The 18427-nt window shown below is 47.0% G+C and overlaps 1 protein-coding gene and 1 pseudogene across 3 annotated transcripts in view; both read right to left on the reverse strand.

Moving 5' to 3' along the window:
• MCM4 (minichromosome maintenance complex component 4) overlaps nt 1-18427 on the reverse strand; it is a 372932-nt gene that overhangs the window by 340639 nt on the left and 13866 nt on the right. For 2 of the 3 annotated variants that reach the window (XM_083187419.1, XM_083187420.1), the window contains exons 13-17: nt 17665-17792; nt 17357-17564; nt 15634-15862; nt 15367-15500; nt 14974-15085 (exon numbers count right to left, since the gene is read on the reverse strand). In XM_083187419.1, the coding sequence (XP_083043545.1) occupies nt 14993-15085; nt 15367-15500; nt 15634-15862; nt 17357-17564; nt 17665-17792 (792 nt within the window). In that variant the 3' untranslated portion in view covers nt 14974-14992. Of the gene's footprint in view, nt 1-14743; nt 15086-15366; nt 15501-15633; nt 15863-17356; nt 17565-17664; nt 17793-18427 lie in introns of those variants that run through there. The other variant, XM_083187417.1, reaches the window with a different exon arrangement.
• On the reverse strand, nt 4776-4911 carry LOC146006098 (U2 spliceosomal RNA; annotated as a pseudogene).

An 18427-nucleotide genomic window follows, 5' to 3' on the forward strand; every position in this document is an offset into this window, starting at 1 on the left:
TAATGCTCCCACTCCAAATTACACCACTCAGTAGCACAATCTTATTCACCAGTGCAGTAAGTAGCCATTTTGGTGCCATGCGTGTAAAAACAGGGACAGTGCGCGCCGAAAATTGTAGAAGCGAGGCTTCATGGGGAATTGGCGTGGTCACATAAAAGTACCAATAACACCATAATTCCCATAACACATTATAGTAACCACACACAGTAATGCACATTATTCGTAATGCCACACATCATGATTTCCCTTGCACAATATGCAGAACACCATAATGCCCATTACACATTATGCAACACACTGTAATTCCCCTTACATAATATGCCATGCACTATAATGCCCATATGACATTGACACACATTATGCTACACATAATGCCCCGAGTACTCCTGCATATGCCCACATTTGTAGCGTTGCTTATTCATAACACCCACAGCAGTTGCGAAAAGTAGTTGCTCTGCTTACAAGTAGTGCCCACAGCAGTTGCCGACATTAGTAGTGCTGCCTCTACACGTGCCTACACCAGTTGCCGACATTAGTAGTGCTGCCTCTACACGTCCCCACACCAGTTGCCGACATTAGTAGTGCTGCCTCTACACGTGCCTACACCAGTTGCCGACATTAGTAGTGCTGCCTCTACACGTCCCCACACCAGTTGCCGACATTAGTAGTGCTGCCTCTACACGTGCCTACACCAGTTGCCGACATTAGTAGTGCTGCCTCTACACGTGCCTACACCAGTTGCCGACATTAGTAGTGCTGCCTCTACACGTGCCCACACCAGTTGCCGACATTAGTAGTGCTGTCTATACACGTGCCCACACCAGTTGCCGACGTCAGTAGCGCTGCCTATACACGTGCCCACACCAGTTGCCGACGTCAGTAGCGCTGCCTATACACGTGCCCACACCAGCTGCCGACATTAGCAGCGCTGCCTATATACGTGCCCACACCAGTTGCTGACATTAGTAGCGCTGCCTACACACATGCCCACATCAGTTGCTGACATTAGTAGTGCTGCCTACACATGTGCCCACACCAGTTGCTGACATTAGTAGCGCTGCCTACACACGTGCCCACATCAGTTGCCGACATTAGTAGTGCTGCCTACACATGTGCCCACACCAGTTGCTGACATTATTAGCGCTGCCTACACACGTGCCCACATCAGTTGCTGACATTAGTAGTGCTGCCTACACATGTGCCCACACCAGTTGCTGAGATTAGTAGCGCTGCCTACACACGTGCCCACACCAGTTGCCGACATTAGTAGTGCTGCCTACACATGTGCCCACACCAGTTGCTGACATTAGTAGCGCTGCCTACACACGTGCCCACATCAGTTGCCGACATTAGTAGTTCTGCCTACACATGTGCCCACACATGTGCCCACACCAGTTGCTGACATTAGTAGCGCTGCCTACACACTTGCCCACATCAGTTGCCGACATTAGTAGTGCTGCCTACACACGTGCCCACATCAGTTGCCGACATTAGTAGTGCTGCCTACACATGTGCCCACACCAGTTGCTGACATTAGTAGCGCTGCCTACACACGTGCCCACATCAGTTGCCGACATTAGTACACTCACACTTTACAATGGTGGCAGCTCATCCTGTCCTGTTTCCTGTTGTCTTCAGGCAGTCTTGCTCCCTTGTAGCTCCACCCCTTCTGGTCCATGTAGCCACGCCCCCGCCATCAGTGTAGCTCCGCCCCCTTTCGGCCCCTGCCGATGACCAGCTGATAATGAGCCAGGAGGGATCTCTGTGCCTCCGGCGCTGCTGCCTGTGATGAAGTGTGACAGGCGCAGCAGCAGCCGGCAGCCACGGAGGACAGCAGAGGATGTACAGCAGGGACAGCGCCTCTTCTGCCCGGCGCCTACCTGCTTTGCATCCTATGCTGACTGGGTAGCGCCGGCCCTGCCTGTACACACGGAGCAATATGATCGCTGAGCTCAGTGTCCCGTTTCCAGAGATGGTCGCTGATAAAAACTAGACTCTCTTCCGGGGGGGAATGTACTGGTCGCAGGAGCTCCTCCGACCAGCGTCACGGGATCGCACTCCCAGCAAGTCACCCCATACACACAGGGGTATGGTTACTCACCGACCATATCCCCGGTGATTATGACTGAAATCGCCCCGTGTGTACAGGGCTTAACTCTCTCCTAATGGGTAATTAGCTATTTTATTTTATGTGATGTATTTCACTACATAAATGTAAGGGGGGGGGGGGGGGGGGATATTAATTTGTACATATAAACAGCAGTAAAGGTCCATACACACTGGGCAACTATGCTCCGCATGTATGGACAGCAATGATAGCATTCATTGCTGGGGGGAAAGCTGCTCAGTGCATAAACACTGAGTGGCTTTCCTCCTGCCCGGCGCCGACAGAGGGGGGAGGACGGCTTTGCATAGCGCAGCGCTATGCAAAGCCATCCTCAAAGCTGCTCATTTGACAGCAGATGAGTGGCTTACCCGGCAATGATGCGGGAGCACGCAGCAGCATCGCTCATCGTCGGGGCATACACACTGGGCGGCTTTAAGCTAAAAGCAGCTCAAGCCTGCTGTTTTGAACGACTTTCAGCTCAAAGTCGCCCAGTGTGTAAGGGTCTTTAGTTCCGTGTTACACTTATCAGGCACCATCTATTGACAGCTGGTATGCACAGCACTTGAGCATGTACACCCCCCCCCCCCCCTCCTTCCAGAGGTGAGGTGAAGCTATAGCCTTTTATTATATAGGGCAGTGGTTCCCACACGTTTTTTATCCGATTTTTTTTTTCACTGCACCCGTAGGCCTTAATTTTATTAATTTTTTTTCAATGAGAAACTTAAGTAAATTGTGTTTATATCTCATCCTTAAGGCCCGATAGGTACACAGGTCCGATTTGACCTGTTTTCATCCGATTTCATTGGATTGGGCTGATATAGCAGATGAAAATAGGCCAAATCGTATGTGTGTGACATCCGATCCTGCGCATCGAGTGTACAGATCATATGTGCAGCACATATGCTCTGTTGGAACGGATGCCTCAGTAACACATTGTGGGTGCTTTTTAGCATTGTCAATGCATGAAATCTGATCCGTTGGTGTGTGCCAGCTGCCTATAGCCTGCAGAGCAGGGAAGCAACCCCCCCTTCGCTGTGATAGCGCTGCAGCAGGCAGGCAGCAGCCCCTATTCTTTTGAATAGCAGTTTTCAAATCTCCTCTCCGCCCACAGCTCCTCGATAAATCTCATTTAAAAAATGTTGCATCAAGTGCCAAATCGCATGCAACCCTTCCGGTGAGCTGCTGGGTGAGTTTAATGGAAATCAGGTCCAACTTGTTTCTCAGACAAGTCGGACTTGTTATGGGGACCTTTAGGGTCAGATATGTGGTAATGGACTTCTAGTCACATGTTTGTCCATAATTTGCCTATTACATTGGTCATAAATTATTGGAATTGGTCATGGATCAACATCCAGGGCATCCCTGCAAGCCCTCCAAGGCACACAATACGGAAACTCCTGATATAGGATGTATTAATATTCTCAGCAGTGCTGTGAAAACGAACCATCCTGGTCACAGCAACAATAATCATTTATTTATTACCAGGTTCTGATATAGGGCAGCATATTCCGTTACAACTGGAAACAACACAGTGAGTTTGAAGAAACTCAGGGAGCCCGAGGTGTGCTCCCACCACCACCAGTGCTGTGCCTAAACACGTGCAAAGGGGGCAGCCGTACGAACGTTTGGACCCTCTCCCAAAGGAGAAAGGCCCCATGGTTCCCCTAACCCCCCTCAACCATAAGGCCGAGGAAGGAAAAAAGAGATCGGTGGGTCCTCTTCGCCGAAGCTCAGAGAGACCCGCGTTTCCTCCACCCCTGGAAGGGTTTTGGACGGTGGGTCCTCCGCACCCGAAGGTTTGGAGAGACCCGCTTAGGCTTCCCTCCGCCTTGCGGCTCGGGGTTGCCCTCGAGGGGACCGGGACTCTCCCCAAAAGGTGAAGAGTCCCAGCCACGTTTGGGGAACGGAAGGCCCGTTAGGGACAGCCGCACTACCCAAATCAAAAAAACGTGACAAAACTAACGAAAAACGTGAAGTGCTCAAAAGTGCAAATCAAAGAAATAAATAAAAGAGGCCCTAGCCAGAAGGCCGGGGTGGGGGTGTAAAAAATTGTCCTACCCCATCCAAAAGGACGAGGTAAGGACGTGTAGCCTAACCTAGAGGGAAGTGCGCAGTGTGTGTGCCATTCAGTGCATGGTGCTGGACATCACCAGTGCAAATCAGGCACCCCCCAGTTTCCCCGGGGGCACAGTGCAGCCTCGGGCTCCAGGCAGCCGACCAATCAGCATCCGACCAAGTTTTTCTCCGTCTCACCAGCAGGCATTTTCCAGCCCCCGGCATGGGAATGGGTACTCCACTGGGCTTTTCGAAAGACTCCCTTAGGGGCTGCACCCCCCTCGGAAGAGCAATCTACTCAGTCCCAGTGTTTCTCCGCTCCCAGGGTTAAGATACTAGGCTGAGCTTTTCGCTGTGCCCAGGATGGGGGCCAGCCCCAACCTGGACCAATCTACTCGGTCTCAGCTTTTCTCCGCTCCCTGGGAATGGATACTAGACTGAGCCTTTCGCTGCTCATCCTTCGGGGGCAACGAACCCCCGTCAGGAGAGTCAAACTACTAGGCCCAGTGTTTCTCCCCCCCTCTTACCAGTGGGTTTACGGAAACAACACCTCCTACCAAAGGCAGAGGTGAAGATACTCAGTGAGACTTTTCACTGCTCCCGGGAAAAAACAGAGGGGTCCCACACCCTCCGCCCATCAGAGCAGCTACTCAGTCCAACCTTTCTCTATTCTCTGCCAGAGGCCAGTCCATACCCACTGATAAGAACAGATACTACACTTGATCTTAGCCAAAAGGCCGAGAAGCGACAACAACTGGAAACAACACAGTAATAGAACAAAACTGGGTAGTAACAGAGACCTGGAGGTAGGAAAGCCCTTCTTGCAATCTTACAATCTCATACCTCCCAACTGTCACGATTACAGCGGGACAGTCCCGATTTTCGGGTCCTGTCCCGCTGTCCCACCCGCGGCAGGCATTGTCCCGCTGCGGGGGGTGGCAGTTGGGAGATCCCCAATCTAATAGAATAGCAGCTATTGCAGCTGAGAACAATAGAATAGCCATGGCTAGCCACGCCCAAAGGAGCAAAGATGAAACTTGCTCCTACTGTAAACCATTATGCACTTTTAAGCCCACCCCCCAGACTCCTCTGAAACTAGCCTCAGGAGTGGGCTTAATAGTGTATAATGGTATATGCTGATTCCCATTTACTCAGAGCTGGCAATACCAGAGGGATCGATCCAGCCCATAGATTACATAAATTATGTATATATGTGCCTAGTGATTCCCCTCCTCCACTGGTTGGCACTGCAGCCACTGCTGGATGGAACGCAAAATGTAAAAAGCAGATTGAGTCTTTATGACCAAGCACCGAAAAAGCTTGGTATTTTGCAGAGCTAAGTAACCATTTGCAGGTGAATTCTGTAGAGTGTTAAATGAAAACTCCCCTAAGCCCTCCCACAGTGTCTGGCTCCTCAGGCTGCTATACTCTGCCCCTAAAACCAGCATAGTCAATCCCGGATTATGGATGAACACAGAAAAAAAGGAGGTAACAGCTCTCCGATTTAACAATGAGTAAAATTTGCTTATATAAATAAATCTACAAAAAAACAATTGGACTGATTTCACAAAATGCATTAATATTTATTAAAACACAGAAATAAAATGACCAATATCAATACTGTCACCTGTAAACACATGATATGCCCAGATAGGGAGAAATGTGTATGCCTTGCACACATGATGGGCCTTGATATTATGGTGGTTCGATCTATTACTAGTATGCCCCAGATGGTATGAATAAAGTGTCAAGTCTGCACAATAATGGAATGAGTTACCGTCCACCGTGGCTATAAGAATGGCCAGACACTCCTGTTTACCTCCTATTCTCTGTGTACAAGCTGGTACGTGCAATAATCCAGTCCACCATGGAGGAAGTTGAGAGGGTATAGCAGGTCCAGGTGGCAGGTTATTCCTTTAGAGGTGCCGTGGGTCCACTGGAGAAGGTGATGACTGTGGCTGTTTTGGATTAGTTAAATGTCCAAGGTGCAGGCAAAAAGCCCCTGATGAGTTTCACCGGTTTTATCAAAGGTAGCTGTGTACTGTTCCCATATGGGTTTGTATTCTGAACAAATATGGTGGAGATCGGTCACATGGTATAGAACAATCAGTCGAATTTTCTCAAAAATCAAATAAATTGAAGGAGGCAGAATATAATAAGGGGGAATAAATAATTGTCATAACACTAGATTATAAAAAAAATGGGAAAAGAATATAACACATTTAATTCAGATGTTTATTCTAATTGGTAGTTGGCCATCACACATGACCCGAAGTGTGGCAGGAATCCGATATTCAATAGGTGGCACAGTTGCCGGGGTCCGGAGATAAAGCATCAGACAAATTTATTGTCACATTGCGCCCCAGTCCCCGGCTGCAGAGACCACCGTCTCCGGAGTGACAGCCGCCACCGCATGTGGTGCGCGCCCCGTCCTCCCTCAGCCTCTACCGCCTCCGACCAGCAAGGCATCGGTAATGTATGCCTGACCCCCCCAATAAGCCACGGGGGTCAGTTTAAAAAGATGGTGGTAGTGCAGGTCTGTGTTTTTTTTTAACATTGGCGCCATTATGGGAGACGGAGTAGCCGGGAGGGCGGAGCTACCGCATGGTATGCTCCCAGCGGCCCCGGCTTCTCCCCAGCCTGACTAGAAGCAGCGGCAGCCATTTTCTTACAAAAGGCACCCATGCATGCACAGAGGGACCTACGTTTTTTGCTGTGACAGTCTCCGGGACTCAAGAACAGCCCCTTTCTCCCGGTGTCCAGACCTGCATCAGCTTCCCCAAGCCCTGCAAGCAGACAGTGGGTTTAAAGCTTGGGGAGACAGATTTGGGCTGTATGCAAATTAGGCTATAGCGCTCCCTGGTATATACCCTAGCGCTGTTGTTAGCCTGTGGCAGCTTCTACTTCTTGTACTGTCTCTCCTGTCCAGTCTTTTACTCTGGTTCTTGACTGTACTATCCTCTGGTGTGTATGTACAGTTATAACTTGCTGATTGTTGCATAGATCTTTATATTGTATACCAATCACTGTTATAATGGCAGGGGGCAGCTCCAAGAAGTCTTGCAAGAAGTGTAATACAAAGCTTACACAATCTTCTGAGGGCACACTGGTGTGCGAGAAATGCACCCCAGATCCGTCTCAGACACAGCCCTCCCCTGCGTGGGCATTACAGCTCACTGATGTGATGTCACGCCTGTCCTCTGAGCTTACAGCTTCACAGAGGGACAGAGAAACCTCCAGATCACAGCAGAGTGATTTAGTCTTAGCTGTGAAGGGTCTAACTAAAGACTTGGCCCCAGAAACGCTTCAGCCCACTCTAAGGCCCAGTCCATGTGACCCACAGCCCCCAGTGCTAAAAAGACTGCTCACGCAGGTCTTAGACACTGACACGGATGATGACATTGCCATATTTAGAGGAGGGTGAGTTTGTCCCTCCAGATATTGACTAGCAACAGGCTTTACCACAAGAGCCTGAACAGGCTGCTCAAGGGTTAGACGCTAGACTGCTGCTCCCAGTCGCCCCTCCCTTTTTGGTAAAAAACCTAGACAAACGGCCAACACGGGTGGTTTCGGTCAAGACCATTCCAACGTTGCCTACTGCGGGCAAAACACTCCCTGCTGTGGTGGCTAAATACCAGCAACCTCAGGGAGGAGAAGAGATTCAGCATCTGGAATTGGGTTATGCTCACCATGGATGCCAGCCTGCGCGGTTGGGGAGTGGTCATCCTGGATTACCAGTTCCAGGGACGTTGGACTCCGCAGAAAGCTCTGCTCTCAATCAATATTCTGAAAATCAGAGCAGTATATTATGCTCTCCTGCAGGCTCGTCATCTCCTTCAGGGTCTGCCCATCAGGGTGCAGTCCGACAATTCCACAGCTGTCGCCTATATCAACAAGCAGGGCGGCACGTGCAGCCATGAAGGAAGTGAGTCGAATCCTGTTCTGGGCTCAAGACCACGCATTTGCCATCTTCATACCCGGCATGGAGAATTGGGAGGCAGACTTCTTATGTCGGCAAGACATTCACCAAGGGGAATGGTGTCTCCACCCCCAGGTGTTTCAGGTGACTGCCTAGGTGGGGGAGTATAAGGGGAGAAGTTGGCCACACTCAATTAAAATTTAAAGTGCCCATGCTCCCTGTGGCCGCCCTTCTATCCCCACTGTACTCGGAGAAAAGGAGTTACGGTAAGTACAAAATCCCTGTTATTGCATTCCACCTGGTCCACTCACATTATCTACGGGCCGAATGGAGGATCATGGGAAATCTGCATAATGCACAGAAGATAGGGAGAAGTATACATTAAGATGATCCTAGACCAGGGCTGGGCAATTGCGGCCCTCCAGATGTTGAGGAACTACACATCCCAGCATGCCTTGCATCAGTTTCAGCATGGCCACATAGCAAAACTAATGCAAAGCATCCTGGGATGTGTAGTTCCTCAACATTTGGAGGGCCGCAATTGCCCAGCCCTGTCCTAGACCCCGCTGCCCGCCACCCGCAGCTGGAAGCAAGCAAGGAAGCCATGAGCAAGACAGTACTAGTCTATATCCCTGGAGCAACCCTAGCTAGCAGGGTTAAAATCCTGGCAAATTTTCCCGGGAATCTTTCACACCAGCGCTAGTTGGTGGTTGTTCCTGGGGCCAACCCGGGTATTCAGGCTGGTGTGAAACGGGTATTATAGGCAACCTTAAGCTGCACAATACATAGAGGATTGGGAGGGGAGTGTTCAAGAGAATGATCACCTGATCGTATTTACTAGTGACATGGTTTGTAAACAACCAAGATTGGTTGCCATGCCAACAGCAGTAACTCCCCATAAGATGTATACAGGGTCGCATATTCATCCTATAGGGAACCTTGAACTAGTATGAAAACCAATCATGAATCACCTGACTATCAAAATACAATTACTCAAATAGTTGCAGTCCCCACCCATTAGAGTGCCCTGTTATTTAAAAAAAAGCAGTACTTGTGTAGTTTCACGGCGGCAGTTACGTAGTCAGCGTAGCATCCCTGTCAGAATCAGCGTAGTGTTCCCACGGCCAGCGTAGTTAACGTAGTCTGCGTCCCTGTCAGAAGTAGCGTAGTGTTCCCACGGCCGATTAAGTAGTTAGCGTAGTCAGTATTTCACGGCAGCAGTTTCTGCAGCCAGCACAGTTAGCGTAGCCAGCATCCCTGTCAGAGCCAGCGTAGTCAGTCAGCAGTTCATTGTGTCAGTTATGGCTGCCGACAAATTAACCTGCCACAGACAGAGGAGGTCAGTGAATTTTTTACGTCACCACTTCCTCCCAGAGACAAAGATGTGTAAATGGGCATCCAATGAGACAGAATGTCAAGGAGCTGATGTGACTAGAAGGTTAGTCTCCGTGCCGCACAGTGGTTTCAAGGATTCCATCTGACATTTATGACGCTTCTACGCTTTGAGCTAACAAGTATCACATTTTGTGAGCAGCACCTCTTGATTTAAAAAAAAACACAGAGTTACAATAACCTTCTGCGGGAGGCCTGCACCCTGGATTTCATGTCACAGCCCCAACGCCGGATTGGCGGTCCGGGCAAAAATAGTGGAGGTGGACGACAGTCTCTTTGTCCAGCAAAAAAATCATGTCAGACGCCTCCTGCCACAACAGTGGCTGTTTGGAGGCATATCTCGAGACGCAGGTGAATGTTTTGTAACGCCTGTGGCCAGCCATGATGCCAGCACCCTGATGTCTGCAATCAACAAGTATATTGAACCGGGTACCACTATATATTCTGATTGTTGGCGTGGATACAACACTGAACAGCTTGAGCAGGCAGGGTACCATCATGCACGTATAAACCACCGGTATAATTTCGTGGACTCGGACACTGGTATTCATACCCAAAACATTGAAATGCTGTGGGGATCTTGCAAGTGGAGGAACAAAAGACAAAGGGGCACTGCTTCAGGAGTTTATTTGGCACAAAACTCTTGGTGCAGAAAACGCTTTCCAGCTAATTTTACATGCCCTACCTCTGCTCCCAATGGCCGACAAACCAGCAGACACAGCTGCGTCAACTACAGCTGCATTTGACGTGAATGCAGAAAGTGAAGAATAACTGGTTTAATATTTTCTGTGACTTGTTATTTGATATTCACTAAAATCCAGTTACCAGTTAACACGACGTCATTACGGTTTCAGATGTATGATATAGCAGGTGTGAATGTTTTCTTTAAACACCCTCACTATCCACGCCAGCCCGGAGCGTGGCGAGCGGATGCGTTACACCAGGGCTGGGCAATTGTGGCCCTCCAGATGTGAGGAACTACACATCCCAGGATGCTTTGCATTAGTTTTGCTATGTGGCCATGCTGAAACAGATGCAAGGCATGCTGGGATGTGTAGTTCCTCAACATCTGGAGGGCCGCAATTGCCCAGCCCTGCGTTACACATTCTCCCAACCTGTTCATACCCCCACTATCGACATCGGCGTGGAGTTGATTATATAAAGTATGGTGAGCCACGGAGCGCGAAGCGGAGGACACGGAATACATTTAAAGTAATCCGCGTCCGCTCGGTGGCTCGCCAAACTTTATAAAAACTCCACGCCGACGTGGATAGTGGGGGTATGAACAAGTCGGGAGGACCACGTCTGCTCGCCACGCTTCGGGCTGGCGTTGATAGTAGGGGTTTCAAATGGAGGCATTTGCCAGTATGTAACATGGAGCACTGGCAAATGCCTCCCTTATTGTGCATGAGACGCACTTGCGGCCACAGCCCCCCTTTGTGCGGGAGACGCACGGAACCCCTGCCGCAATACTTACTGAGACACTCCTCAGACAGATATCCTTATAAGATATATAGAATGATAGATATTTCAATGCTTATTTGGTATCCAAGCTATACACTGTGTAGACTGTAGATACTTGAATCTTGATGGTAGAGAAAGCCAAATAAATTTTTCAGAAAATCGAAAATAATTTTGGTACTTGTTTCCTAGAACAGCGCCACCGATTTTAATTGTATTGATCAGGGCCGCAAAAATCGCGTCGATCGCATCGCATGCCAACCAAATCGCATGCGATGCGATTGATTCCAATGTATAAATCGGGTCAATGTAAAATGTTCCAAGACCCCAATTTTACATTGATTTCAATGTAAAAAGCCCCCAAACCCCCCATTTAGATAGCAAACCCCCCCCCCCCCCCCCTGATGGGTGAAATGGACCTCCATTGTTAACGCCACCCCACTATTGACGCCAACCCGAAGCGTGGCGAGCGCTGCGAGCCCGTGAGGGGGCGGCGGTATACGTCCTCCGACCTTTTCATAACCCCACTATCCACGTCTGCGTGGAGTTGATTTTATAGTGTGGCGAGCGCAGCGCGCCCCGCGAGGGGACGCGCATTACTTCACAGGTATACGCGTCCGCTCGCCACGCTTCTGGCTCGGTGGTTCGCTACGCTCATTAACCATACTTTAATACCCATGAGGGGGCATATACAATGAGAAATTGGCCATATCGGCCCTTTTCCCATTGTTCCCTATGTAAAATCGGGTTGATCGCGTCGGATGCCATTATAATGGCATGCGCCCGACGCGATCAACGCGATTTTAACTTTAAAACTAATTTAACATTGTTCTCTATGGGAAAATCACGTCGGTCGCATCGCAGCCCATTATAATGGGCCGCGATGGATGCGATCAATGCGATTTTGTCTTTACCAGCAATTAAAGCTAATAATTGACCGAAAATCGGGTCCATCGCGTCGATCGCATGCCTTAAGTACCTTAACTTAAGGCATCCGATCAACCCCGACGGGCGCCGTGCTAGGAAACAAGTACCATAATTTTAACTACACAGGTTAGATCAGTGGTAGCCAACCCTAGCCCTCGAGAGCTACCAACAGTTCACATTTTCCAGACAACCTAGCTGCTGCACAGCTGCACTCATTAATCACTGACACTTTTTAAAAGATACACAGATGGAGCTAATTAGCTCACTTGTGAGACCTACAAAACATGCACTGTTGGTAGCTCTCGAGGACTAGGGTTGGCTACCCCAGCGTTAGATATATGCAAAACTGAATGTTTGCAGACTAAGGAAAAAATATTTTCCTTTGGTTCAATTAAATACTATTAGAAGCACCTCCTGTCTCATCAGTGAGTGCACCATCTAAACTAAAGGTACCCATACATTGTACCAATTACCCGGTACTTTTTGTGCTAAAATAGCATTGTTGTGGATATGTTGTGCATGGGATGTGATGCTATTTTAGCACAAAAAGTACCGGGTAATTGGTACGTGTATGGGCACCTTAAGAGTCAAGATTTGAATGGCGAACCAAGCCTTCAAGTGGGGCGGGAGTAGAAATTAATAATATGGGTGTCATTGGTTTCCATTATATGAGACAAAGCATGTTTGAACATAAGGTGCGTACACACGGGGCAATATGATTGATAGCAATATATTGCTCAGCAATCATATAGCTCAGTGTCCCATTTTCATCTGCGACAAGAGATGGTCGCAGATGAAAATGTCACACTGCTAGGAGAAGATTCAGTGCAAGTCGCTGGTCGGAGGAGCATGCTCCTCCGACCAGCAACCATTCATGGGCTGAAAACAGGAGCGCGCACCCGGCGATATATCGCTGGTGCACACTCCAATCACTGGCAATATGGTCGCTCAGCGATCATATTTCCAGCAATATTTGCAATAATCGCCCCCGTGTGTACACACCTTTAGAATTGAAAGACAGGACCTGTCACCTCACCCACCGTTCCTCTTCCCTACCCCTTTTCTCTGAAAACTCTCACTCCTCCATCTCACCTATCTCTCTGCCTCTTTTCTCTTCACCCCCCCCCCCCCCCCCATCTAACTGGCGCTTTCTTTCCCTGATATTAATTCTCTCTCCAACACTCCTGCTAACATCCATCCTGCTCTTGCTCTTCCCCCTTTAAATGTTTCAGCACACCAAAGACATTTTGAACGTATGTTTCCGAATTTGTGGCCTTTTCTTTTTCAAGATTGTGCACAAAGCAAGTTTGGTGTGAAATACCAAACTCCAAAACTATAAGCGTTCCCTAAAAACTCATCTCTTCAGGCAAGCTTATCAAATTCCAGAACCAGTCATAGAACCCTGCATTCTGGTGGAATCGATGCAATAAAGAATACAGTATCTATCCTTATGCATCAATGCCTATTTCCCTTTAGATTGTAAGCTTGCGAGCAGGGCCCTCCTACATTTTGACCATCTGTAAATACCCTGTTTTGTTGTATCACTGTCCCCTTTGTAAACGGAACATGCTGCGCTATATAAGAAATTGTTAATAAATAAAAAATAATTAACTTAACTGTCCTGCAAAGAGCCCTAACCTCAACCAAGCACCTTTGGGATGAACTGGAATGGAGATTCTGAGCCAGGCCTTCTGGCCCAATATTAGTGCCTGACCACATAAATGCTCTAGAGCAGTGGTAGCCAACTCCAGTCCTTGAGAGCTACCAACAGTTCCCATTTTCCAGACAACCTAGCTGCTGCACTCATTACTCACTAACATTTTAAAATATCCACAGGTGGAGCTAATTACTTCACTTGTGATTCTGTGAGATCTGGAAAACATTAACTGTTGGTAGCTCTCGAGGACTGGAGTTGGCTACCCCAGCTCTAGAGAATAATTGTGCACAAATTTCCACAAAAAAACACGCCGAAATCTCGTTGAAAACCTTCCAAGAGTGGGAGCTGCTAAAGGGGTACCAACATCATATAAAAGTGTATGTATTAGAGAAACATAAAATTGCAATGGACTTTTGTCCATATATTGTATTTGCTGGCTGCCTTACATGGGGATCAGCAGCTCTACTGTCTTTCAATGTACTGGACACAGCAGAGGCTGGTTTCACACACTCCAGCTCCTGCCGGACGGCGAAAACCCGCACGGCCAGGGAGCCGTTCCGCACACAGTAGATCATGGAGGGGATGGCCACAGCCCGGCAGCCGTCCCCTCCAGTGGCGGGATCCGGCTGCAACCGTGCGGCTGGGCCGTGGCCGTCCCGTGTGAATGGACACAATAGTGTCCATTCACAACTAATGTGTGTGGCACGGCTCCCTGGCCGTGCGGGATTTCACCGTCCGGCAGGAGCCAGAGTGTGTGAAACCAGCCTTACAGTAACTGGTCTTTCCCCTAAAAGCCCACCCCCAGACTCCCATTGGCTAGTTTTACAGGGGTCTGGGGGTGGGTTTTTAGAGTGCTGTGCAGTGTCTCCCATACCACTTTGGCTCACTGAAACAATTATATACTAAACAGAATTATGAACGTAAGGCCCAACGCAGACCCCGTTAGAAGATTTGTGAAATATTGTTGTTCGCAGATTTCCACTAGTGCGATCACATTTTAAATTCTGCCATGTGGGCCGGCGGCATAGCACCATTTGCTGAGCTTTTCTGGATTGGAAGCTCTTAACTGGAGAAGCGCAAATGTAAATAATCTTGAAAATATCAGAGAGAAGAAGAGAGACTGGTAATTTCATAATCATCCTGCATCAAAAGTGTATTTGCCAGTTTCTGAAACACACTATTGCCCACCTTTAGACATAATGGCCAAATGATTACAACTAAATAGTACATGTTGCAAATGTGTTTATTGTATGTAAGAGATATAAACATTTTATTTCAAAGTGTAGCCGGTGTCAAAATTGAATTTATTCCATAATTATGCATGTCAATGCTTTGCTTAGTAGCTTAAAACAGTTACATATAAAGAACTATGGGAAAGCACTTGAAATGACTATTTACTTTAGGAATACAATTCAGACACACATAAGGAATCTGAGCCAACTTCCACCGTGCATAATTCTTCTGAACCATAGTTTTACAGTAACCGAACAGTCTTCCCAGTCACTGTTAAGTAGTCTTCATCTGCCAGAGCATGCAACGCTTCCTCAAACATGTCTTTTGTAATTGCCTAAAAATAAATAAAAAAAGTTACTTCCAAGTCCCAAGATCACAGCAAGGTTAACTTTTTAGTGTAAAAAATGAATGTATAACTCAAACAGAACAGAAATATTTTAGAAGGAAAAAAGGGGTGAGATGACAGTGCAGAAAAAGTATAGTGGCCATTTTAAGTATACACTATTAAACATGTTTTCACATAACATTATGAAGTATGCCATCTAAAGACTCGCCTAACTCCAGTAGTTAATACTGGATAGTTACAAAAAGATTTCAGCTAAACCTGAAACTTACTGCATCAGACTGCCCACGGAGATCCTCAAACAGTTGCTGGTATTTCAATGCTGGCGTTTTACCCTTTGCCTGGATAAGTTTTTTCAAAGCCTGAGCCAATTCCTCCTTACGTTTACGAGCTGTGGCGCTCATCCCTTTAGATAGTAAAAAAAAAAAAAAAAGATTTTTTAAAAAAAAATATAGAATACATATCTCAATTATATTAAAACTAGTAGACAAAGCTTTACAAAAATGTACTTTAGTGACCCAGGTCTGAATTGCATTTACCTGTTGTCAGAATGGAGATATCTACAATTCCAGTTCTGGGATCTGTGGCAGACTGTTTTAACGCCTCTCGGTGAAGACGTTTGGCTTCTTCAACATCAATGGTTTCAACTTTATTTGAGAATCGCACTTTGGCATATGCTTCAGACAGGCGTATCAGAGATTCCAATTGTCTTGGGTAAGCAGACACCATTCCACGACCACTGCCAATCTTTCTCATGTCCACATAAGCCTACGGATGCAATAATATGTTGTACAGTATTTAAAGTTTATGAAAGTGTTCAATAGTTAAGAAGTGACACGAGTAAAATGGAGGGAAAACTTGCTCTAGTGACATCCTAACATAACCAACACTGTTGTTTTTTTTATACAGGTTTGATCAGTTTTTTGTTTTATAATTGTACTTAATTCCATCAGTTAATAATTTAACCCCTTCCTTGGCAGCGGCCAGCTTCCTCCTGGCTGTGTGCGGCATGACCTTGCCAACATCACAAGACTGATCTAGTGCACGACCCCAGGACACAGTGGTGGGGTTTTTCTGGGGTGCGCTCTCCAAACCCCCCCCCCCCCCCCCCCCCCAAAAGAAACCAAGAAAGAACTCCCTTAAGAAAAAAAAACACACCACTGAAGGGGTTAAGCTCTCCGCTATTATATCATTGTGCTGGATCTCTGCTGCAAATGGATTACTCCTTTTCTGGAGCACCAATTTCATCAATTTTTCCATCCAGTTTAGGAGGGTGAATAGGCAATTGTTAAACTCCCATGTTTTTGATTCTGGACATGTGGAATTCAGTTCAGATAAGCTCAACTTCATTCTATAGGGAGCTATTATACTGATATATTCTATAGTCATATGAGCATTTATACAGTATTCTCTTCTTGAAAGCAATTGGAAAGTCACTGGCAAAGACATATTTACAGAGAAAATGAGGATCAGGGTACCTAGTCCTGACATGTTCCACACCCATTCCAATCCCAGGTCATCTTTTAATCCTTCCACAACAATGTACCCATTTCTCACTCATTTAAACATTAAGAATGTATGCAATACCAAAAAAAAAGAAAAGAAAAAGGGCAATGCAATCTCACTTTTCTTAAGCCCGTTATCACCACACTAAGATTTGGGCGGACCATTATACCATGGGGTCGATCCTACTGGTGCATTTTAAAGGCCAAAAACATCACCCGAATTAAGCCTAACTCGCACCCCTCGCAAAGGCCGAATTCACTTAAACGTGCTCGCACCCCTATGGAGGTGCGAGCCCTTTTACGCAAATTCAGCCCGCCGCAGAGTGCACCCGATGCCGTGATTATTCGCACATGTGAATCATCAGCAAGTAATAGGATCCACCCCCATGACTTAAGAGGGGAAAATAAAAAATTAATCCAGACCCTAAACGAAATCTGACTTTTTACCAAATTACACATTTTTGTATCTGTGTAAACCAGTTAGTTTCTCTGAAGTTGCGTTTGGGTGCTTTTCTGGGATGGAACCATTCACATAATAGCTTTGATAATTATAGAATTGTCACTATTTAAAGCCCATACATCTGTAGTCCAAGATGCGATCAGATTTGCTTTGATTGACTGAACATAGGTCAGTTGTTCCCAAATATATAAGTCATGTCCCAAAGGGTAAAAAGAAGACTGCATATATTCCAATTAGCTACTTAATGCAAAAGAACGTCAGTGCTGTACACACTATATCAAAGTGACAGCTATGTACCTCAATCAGAGCTTGGCCGGCTTCCTCACTAAGCCGTGGATGGACATAGGTGCGACCATAGGCAATGTAATCTTTTAATACGGCCATGTCCATTTGCTCTTCAGTCATCTGCTCCTCGCTCTGATAGTACAAGGCGACAAGATGGTGAGCCAGGCGCCTGTCATAGGTCTCATCTTGAGGATCCAACATCAGGAATATCAGATCAAATCTTTAAATAAATAAAAGTTAAAATGAATATCAACTTTTACATAAATGTAATGTTTTAGGATAAATTGAAATGACCAGACAATATAGAAAAATCAGTATACCTTGACAAGAGTGTGTGCGGAAGTTGGATGTTCTCAATAGTGGTTTTCTTAGGATTCCATTGAGACTCCACTGGGTTTGCAGCCGCTAAGACCGATGTGCGAGCATTAAGTTGACAGATAATGCCAGCCTGTAGAAGAAAAACAAAAAAAAGAAAGGAAAAATTTGTATAGATGGGATTTTTGGTTTTACCAGTAAAATCATTTATTCTGAAGCCATGGTGGATGCTGGGACTATGGGTATGATGGGGTCTGGAGCACTTAGGCTTCAAGGAGTTAACTTCTAAAGTACAGCCCACGGCTCCTCCTGCATCAGAACCCACTAACTTAACAAACCAAGAGTAACAGGAGTACAAGGAAAAAAAAACACACACATTCAGCACAACACTCTTTACTGCCCCCTATAGAAGTGTTCGGGCAGGCACTCAGCTTCACTTTTTTCCTTTCAGCCCATGCTGGCACTATAGAACATCCCAAAGCAGTCCCCATTCGGGCAGGAACACCCCCAAGCTGCACTCAAGGCCCCACACCCGAAAGCAGCATCTGCTGAGGATAAGTTATCAAACCTGTACAAATGAATGAACAAATGCTCAGAGGACCACGTAGCTGCCCTGTAAAGATGCTCTGCAGAGACCACCCCCCGCACCACCCATTAAGCGCCAACCGACAGTAGAATGGGCCTTCACTGAAGTCAGCACCGGCCTTCTTGCCAATAGGTAGGCCTGACCGATGGTTTGGCACAACAAGATTGGTATGTTGAGAAAGT

This window comes from Crinia signifera, chromosome 5 (assembly GCF_055691185.1).
Source record: "Crinia signifera chromosome 5, ASM5569118v1, whole genome shotgun sequence".
Taxonomy (NCBI): domain Eukaryota; kingdom Metazoa; phylum Chordata; class Amphibia; order Anura; family Myobatrachidae; genus Crinia; species Crinia signifera.